The 8,108-nt window shown below is 42.0% G+C and overlaps 1 protein-coding gene across 2 annotated transcripts in view; it reads right to left on the reverse strand.

Annotated features, from left to right (window-relative positions):
• The window catches only part of LOC107574611 (matrix Gla protein-like), a 14,815-nt gene extending 7,276 nt beyond the window's left edge, over positions 1–7,539 (reverse strand). The window contains exons 1-5 of one of the 2 annotated variants that reach the window (XM_016261053.1): positions 7,440–7,539; positions 7,158–7,235; positions 7,042–7,071; positions 6,666–6,744; positions 4,799–4,801 (exon numbers count right to left, since the gene is read on the reverse strand). In XM_016261053.1, coding sequence (XP_016116539.1) covers positions 4,799–4,801; positions 6,666–6,744; positions 7,042–7,071; positions 7,158–7,218 — 173 coding nt within the window. In that variant the 5' untranslated portion in view covers positions 7,219–7,235; positions 7,440–7,539. The remainder of the gene's footprint in view (positions 1–4,798; positions 4,802–6,665; positions 6,745–7,041; positions 7,072–7,157; positions 7,236–7,439) is intronic. The other variant, XM_016261055.1, reaches the window with a different exon arrangement.
• Between the last annotated feature and the right edge of the window lie 569 nt (positions 7,540–8,108).

The raw sequence follows: 8,108 nt of genomic DNA on the forward strand, positions 1-8,108 counted from the left end.
TTAGCTTCCAACAAGACAATGACCCTAAGCACACCGCTAAAATAACGAAGGAGTGGCTTCACAACAACTCTGTGACTGTTCTTGAATGGCCCAGCCAGAGCCCTGACTTAAACCCAATTGAGCATCTCTGGAGAGACCTAAAAATGGCTGTCCACCAACGTTTACCATCCAACCTGACAGAACTGGAGAAGATCTGCAAGGAGGAATGGCAGAGGATCCCCAAATCCAGGTGTGAAAAACTTGTTGCATCTTTCCCAAAAAGACTCATGGCTGTATTAGATCAAAAGGGTGCTTCTACTAAATACTGAGCAAAGGGTCTGAATACTTAGGACCATGTGAAATTTCAGTTTTTCTTTTTTAATAAATCTGCAAAAATGTCAACAATTCTGTGTTTTTCTGTCAATATGGGGTGCTGTGTGTACATTAATGAGGAAAAAAATAACTTAAATGATTTTAGCAAATGGCTGCAATATAACAAAGAGTGAAAAATTTAAGGGGGTCTGAATACTTTCCGTACCCACTGTATGTGCCTCAATTGTGGCCAAATTACAGTGCAGCGGAGTAGCCAATAGCTTGGTATCATCAGTTGTTTCAGACCTTGAGGACCTCACCACGGAACTGCATAGCCAAACTCGTCAAGATGTGATTTCTGTCATTCCTCTTAATAACCCCATCAGATCAGCTGTCGAAGATAGTTTGGGGCATTTTGAGAGTCCCTTTTCCATGTTTAACACCGAAACTAAAAGAGCTAATTATTTTGTTGACAAATGGGGTGTCGTGGAGCCTGTTGAAATTGTGCTTGGCATGAGATATGACAAGAGGAGAAACAAAAACACTGGATGTTATGATCAGGTCCCAGTAAAAGAAACATACGTGTATGTCCCAATTTTGGAAACATTAAAATGTATGTGTCGAAATGCAGATGTATGTACACTGCTGACAGAATTTACAGGAAGGCAGAAATCACATTTTGAGGACTTCTGTGATGGAAGTTACTTCCAGAGTCATCCATTATTCTCAAAACATCCCAGTGCTTTACAAATTTGCAAACCCTCTTGGCTCTAAACGTGGGGTACACAAGGTTGGTGCTCTTTATTTTGTGCTTAGAAATCTACCTCCAAAATTTAATTCAAGACTGATGAATATCCATTTGATAGCTCTGTTTCATGCGCAAGATGTGAAAAAATATGGATTTGACCCCATCTTGGAACCACTGATTCGTGACATAAAGATTCTGGAGTCAGATGGTATTGAACTACCTATATCAACGAAGAAAGTTTATGGCACAATATGTCAAGTAATTGGAGACAACTTGGGCATGCACTCAATCCTTGGGTTCACAGAATCGTTTAGTGGACATTACTCCTGTCGTCTATGTTTGACTGAAAAAGCTGATGTCCAGTTAGTTTAAAACGAGGATGATTTTAGGGTTATTTTGCGTGATCGTACCATTTATGAACAGCACTGCAGTGAGTTTGAATCTGACCCTCAACTCAAGTCAACACATGGCCTCAAAAGAAACTCAACACTCAATAGTCTGCAGTATTTTTATGTGTGCCACAACTACTCTCTAGATGTGATGTATGACCTCCTGGAAGAAGTTGTGCAATTTGAAATGAAACTACTGTTTGAGTATCTTTCAGAAAAATGTGTTACATGGCGTGAGTTGCTCTCCAGAATATATTCATTTGATTATGGATATTTGGAGAGAAAAAATCGGCCTACAAAAGTTAATCTAGAGCACAGTGGAAATAGCATATGGCTCAACTCCATCCAGGCACTGTGTCTTATCAAAAACATTCCATTACTGTTTGGTGATATTGTATCCTTGGGTGATAAAAATTGGCATTTGCTCCTGCTCTTACTTCACATTCTAAACCTGGTGTTTTCCCCTTGTATTTCTAAAGGCATGACTGTCCACCTGAAGTATTTAATAATTGAGCACCATGAATTATTTAAAGAGTTGTATCCACACAAAAAGTTGCTCCCCAAACACCATTTTATGGTCCATTATCCAGCCTGTATTCGCAAAATTGGACCGTTAGTGCACATGTGGAGCATGAGGTTCGAGGCCAAGCATAACGTTTTTAAGAATACACTAAAGAATTTCAAAAACATCACCAAATCTTTGACAAAAAGTCATCAGATGTTAATAGGCTATCTTTGGGAAACAACACCATTGAGTCAAGTTGAGTGTGGACCAATGAAAACATTCTGTTGGAATGATGTTGACAATGGTGAAATGTTGGCAGGAATGCTACAGAATCCCATACAGACAAGCATGCATTCCATGAACTGGGTCAAAATAGATGGGACAGAATATAGACAAGACCTCATTGTATGCAATGAAATTGAGGATGAAATTCCTGTTTTCAGTCAGGTTCGGAAAATACTTTTCATTGACAGCACTGTGTATTTTATTGTCGACAAACTTTTCACAGAACATTTTTCAGAACATCATCATGCTTTTAAAGTACAGAGATACTGTGAGTTGGGTGAACTTGTAAAAGCCAACAGCTTGAAGTTCTTCAGGCCTTTTGATCTGCAGTGTTTATATGGGTCAGATGATGGTGAATATATTGTACCTTCTTTTGTGTTGGTGTAATTGTTACATCTGTGTTAAAAATAAAATTTCAAACTGATACAGCATGTTGACTTTTTATTTATTTATTTATTTTTACTAAATGCACAGGTATTTTTAGTCGAATACAGATTACACTTAATTACCTTAATCTGGGTTTGTATGAACACTATATTAGTGTGTAAATTAGTCTCTTGGTGTTAAAATATTGACACACCTAGTGTAGTTTCAACACTAACTTGGTGTAAATGAGGGGGAGGGAAAACACTAATGGTGTTAACGGTGAACACTTACAGTGTTGTTTTAACTCTATGCAAGTGTAAAAAAAAAAGTAACACTATTTAAAGTGTTAGTTTAACTCTATTTAGTGTGGACCTATATAAACCCCGAAAAAGTGTTAAATTTCTCACTGTGAGTGTTAATTTAACACTTTCAAATTTGCTGTGTAGCATTCTCACCAGCTAAAAATAGTTTTAAGTCAGTTATTTCTAGCTTTTGCTGTAGTGTGTCAGTAGAAAATATAAGTTTACATTTCCAAACATCCATTTTGCCATTAATTATAATAATGCAGTGAGATTTTTGTGCTCCACACAGAAATCTGATCTGATTATCATCCAGTTTGTCTGGAGTGACATGAAGAAACAGAACAAACGCAGACAGACTCAATCCAGAGGAACTGTGGAGAACAACGTCTCCAAGACGCTTCAAGAAACCTTCCTGCCAAGCTACAGTACTGTTAAAAGTTTTAGGCTCTTGTGTAAAAATGCTGTAAAATGAGAATGCTCTCAAAAATAATGTCATAAATAGATTTTCTTTATCAGTTAACTTCTATTAACTAAATTAAATCAACATTTGGTGTGAACATCCTTTGCGTTTAAAGCAGCTTTTGCCCTCGGTGCACTTGAGCAGAGTTTCTCAGGGAGCTTTGCAGGAGGTTTCTTGAAGCGTCTTGAGACGTTGCCACAGTTCTTCTGGATTTAGTCTGTCTCAGTTTGTTCTGTTTCTGTCACAGCCATCTGCTGGAGTGCCCATGACAGCCACTAGAGGGCACTCCTCCTGGATCATTGTCCATTGTTTGTGGACTTCATTTCCCATTACCCTTTGCTCTGTCTATTAGTTCTTATTGTTCCCAACTGTGTGTCATTACTCTTATTAGTTCCCCTAAATATACCATGTTCTATTAGTCCTTGTTTGCTTCAGTATTGCGTTCTGTTACCTTGTGCACCTGTTACTTTGTGTTTGTGGATAATTTTTTTGCCAGTGGCTCTGTTTTTTGGATCATTTTTTGGGACTACAATAAAGCTGCAATTGGATCCTCAATTTTGTCTCAAGAGTATTTTGTGACAGAATACTGAAGCCATTTCAGATCCAGCAGCTAGTCAGCCTTCATTGACTGTGCGACATTAGGATTCTTCCTCCAACTTCTAAGAAGGAGTGAAAAGCACGATTCCAGATGTTGGCTGCACAGCGTCAACAGGGGTTGGGAGTAGGAGGCCTTGCACAGACTTTTTGGACTTTGGCAGTGGGACTGGAACTTTGTAGTTTGAGCTAAACAAGGTTTTTAAAGAATGCCTTGATAACCCCTTGCCTCTGTGCGGTATGGAAGGACTTAAGATTCTTGATTATTGGGGTTTCATTGACTATCTCTGTTACCACAGTTTAGTAGTAACACCAGGCCAGTCTGTGCCCATTGCAGTGCCCCCGGAGATGCCCGAGTCTACTACAACACCTCCAGAGAATAGTGAGGCTTCACTATCTCTGATTCGTAAATGAAGGCCGAGAAGAAGGACAGCAAAGTCCGCTCCTTTGGTCCCAAGTCTGGTGGTTTCTGGAGGACCCGACTCCAGTGGTCCCAAGTTCAGTGGTCCTGGAGGACCCAACTCTGGTGGTCCTGGAGAACCTGACTCTGGTGGTCCTGGAGGACCCAACTCTGGTGGTCCCTAGTCTGGTGGTCCTGGAGAACCTGACTCTGGTGGTCCTGGAGGACCCGACTCCAGTGGTCCCAATTCTAGTGGTCCCGGAGGACCCGACTCTGGTGGTCCATAGTCCGGTGGTATTGGAGGACCCGATTCCGGTGGTCCCTAGTCCAATGGCCCTGGAGGACCTGACTCCGGTGGTCCCTAGTCCCTAGTCCAGTGGTCCTGGAGAACCTGACTCCGGTGGTCCCTAGTCCGGAGGTCCTGGATGACCCGACTCTGGGTGGTTCCTAGTCCGGACATCCTGGAGGACCTGACTCCAGGGGTCCCTTTTCTGGTGGTCCAGGAGGACCAGACTCCGGTGGTCTCAGAGGTACCTATAGAGCTGCCCAATTTCACTGCTGCAATAATCAAGAAGGCTGCCTTTGCCTTTCACCTATGGGCTGTTCTGCATGCATGGGCAGCTTCTGAGTCCACTCAAGAGCTCGCTCCAGTCCAGTAGCCCTCAGAATACAATTCAGAACCCGCACCAGCCCAAGTGCCTTAAGTCCACTCATGAATACACTCCAATCTGGGAACCCTCAGAGTTCACTCCAGAGCCTGCTCCAGTCCAGGAGCCCTTAGGGTCCGCTCCTGTTTATGAGTTCACTCCTGAGCTCACTCAAGACTATGAGTTCATTTCAGAGCTCATTCCAGTCCAGGAGTCTGCTCCTGAGCCTGCTCCACTTCCTCCTGGGGTGGCAGATTCTGTTGCAGAGCTTCCAGAGTCAGAACTTCCAATGTCCACTTCAGCTCCTGCCTGATCCACCAGGGGGGGGATCATCTGCCTTGTCAGCTCCGCTGAGGTGGTCTTTAGCTCTGCCCATGCTGCCTGTCAAGCTCCCGGCCCCGCCCTGGCTGCCCGCTCTATCTGCCCCACCCTGGCCCCACCCTGGCCGCTCCTTAAAGCAGGGATCATGTCACAGCCATCTGCTGGAGTGCCCATGACAGCTACTAGAGGGCTCTCCTCCTGGATCATTGTCCATTGTTTGTGGACTTCATTTCCCATTACCCTTTGCTCTGTCTATTAGTTCTTATTGTTCCCAGCTGTGATTTATACAGGGGAACTTAGTAGTTCCCCTATATAAACCATGTTCTGTTAGCCCTTGTTTGCTTCAGTATTGCGCTCTGTTACCTTGTGCACTTGTTACTTTGTGTTTGTGGACTCAGTTTTTTGGATTATTTTTTTGCCAGTGATTTCTACCAGTGGCTCTGTTTTTATGGACATCAGCACTGACTGTTGTCAGACAAAAATCTCACTGGATTATTATAATTAATGGCAAAATGAATGTTTGGAAACGTAAACTGATATTTCCTACTGACACACTACAACAAAAGGTAGAAATAACTGATTTTAAAAAAAAATTCAGCTGTTGAAAATATTAGTGTTCTAATAATTTTGGCCACCACTGTATAAATACACACTGTAAACAGGAATGCAAGGGGGTAAAAATATGTGAACAAAGCTGTAGCTCATCAGTAAATGAGTGTTTAAATGACAGTGTTTCCCAAATGATACAAAAGAGCTCTTAGATTTGAGTGATGTGTGTAATGTAGAGAACTTTAAGAAGTTCGTTTTACATGATCTAACTGAGTTTAAAGTATGTAATGGACTAAAGATTAGATATATGAGTGAATGGTTTCACTGAATGGGCCTCAAGTACCACTGTTAGTGTCAAAGCCATTTTACAAATCTGTAATACGAGGTGGCTTATGTCCTCAAAGACAAACTGCTATGTTCTGAAAACATCAGCTGCTTTTCATAATCAATACTAAATCAGGTCCAAAATAAAGTTAAAAAAATAATCACATTTGTCAACTTTTATGTCAAAATATGTATATTTGGTCCCATGAAGTCAGCTAAATTTGACAAAACCTCCATTTGAGGACATACTTATTTGTAAAAACAATATATAAATGAAGTAAATGTTTTTAAAATATTTTTGTTTTAAATCTAACAACGAAGTCAGTGTTCTATGAGGCTTTGGTGTTAGTATTTATAACTAGCTGTATATAAAAACACATACCTGTGGAATGTTCTTATTTAGACAGGGGTGCGTGTCTGTGTGTGTGTGTGTGTGTGTGTGTGTGTGTGTTTATATAAGTGTGTGTGTGTGTGTGTGTTGTACCTCCTGTAGATGTACTGGTTGTAGATGCGATCTTGTGGACTCCTCATGAAAGTGTTCGCCTGATATGGATTCACAAACACTGAAACAAAACAGATGTTTGTTTGACATAAGACACAGTCAATTCAAGTCATCTTTATTAATAAATAGCGCTTTTAACAATACAGATTGTGTCAAAGCTACTGTACAGCACAGTAATATGGGATAAACAAATGTCTATGTCAAATGAATGCAGCTTTTCATCACACTGTCTCATCACAGCATTGATCTTGAGCTGATTTTAGACACAGAAGTCCAGCAGCGGTTCTTCAGCTTCACATAAACACAGACGTGCTGCACGGAGCCAAAGCAAACAGAGACAGAAATCATGAACATTTACCCTCGTACGACTCACGGCTCTCCTGAGAATCTGCAGGGAGAGAGAGACATCTGTTAGTGTGTGTGTGTGTGTGTGTGTGTGTGTCTGTGTGAGTCTGCTGAGAGCTTCATACACACCATAACAAGCACCGAGCGCCAGAGAAACACAGAGAAACACACAGTGAAGAGCGACACTCATGACTGCAGCAGGTTCGTCTGAAACACACAAAACAACATGAAACACACCGAAACTGACACATATTTACACACACATGCACACACACACACACACACACACACACACACACACACTTTTCTCTCTTTCACACACACACACACACTCACTCACTCACACACACACACACACACACACACACATCTGCTGGTTTTATGTAAAGCTGGCCGATGGATCAGACGCACCTGAAGAGCTGACTCTGTCCGTGGATCTTCTGCTTCAATCTCTGGTTGTTTTTCATGATTCTCCAGCTCTTATAAACACTTCACACCCTCCACCCCGAGCTCTTTCCACAGTCACACCATTAACTCACACATACACACACACACACTCAGACGGATGACTTCAGAGGTGCGGGAGCGTGTTTGTGGCGTATCTGAAGTCAGACAGAGAGAGTACACAGACAGACAGACAGCTGTGAGCTGAGAGAGGCCTCTGCTTCTGCACTCCAGCTGCTCAAATGCACTGGTTTTGCTGGTTAAGGTGGTGAAGCGTTTAACTTGAGTGTGGTTAAACAGGCTGACCAGACAAACTATTGCTCAACACCCAAAGCACACAAGCCATGAGCTTCTCCTCCTCAGGCTTTTTGAAAAACAACTGAAGCAGCTCATGAAGGACAAACACTGAGAAATAGAAACCAGAGACACTTTAACATGGAAATATTGAGCGTTTCATCTTCCATCACTAGATCATGTCTGTCTCTCTGTCTCTCTGACGGGTTTTCTCCGTCCTTCACAGTTCAACAGGCTGCTGCAGTAAATATTTGACACACACTCGAGACTTAGAGCTCAGCCCACAACACACACTCACACACACACACACACACACACACACACACACACACACACACACAC

This window comes from Sinocyclocheilus grahami, unplaced genomic scaffold (genome assembly GCF_001515645.1).
Source record: "Sinocyclocheilus grahami isolate Dianchi unplaced genomic scaffold, SAMN03320097.WGS_v1.1 scaffold2285.1, whole genome shotgun sequence".
Classification (NCBI taxonomy): Eukaryota; Metazoa; Chordata; class Actinopteri; order Cypriniformes; family Cyprinidae; genus Sinocyclocheilus; species Sinocyclocheilus grahami.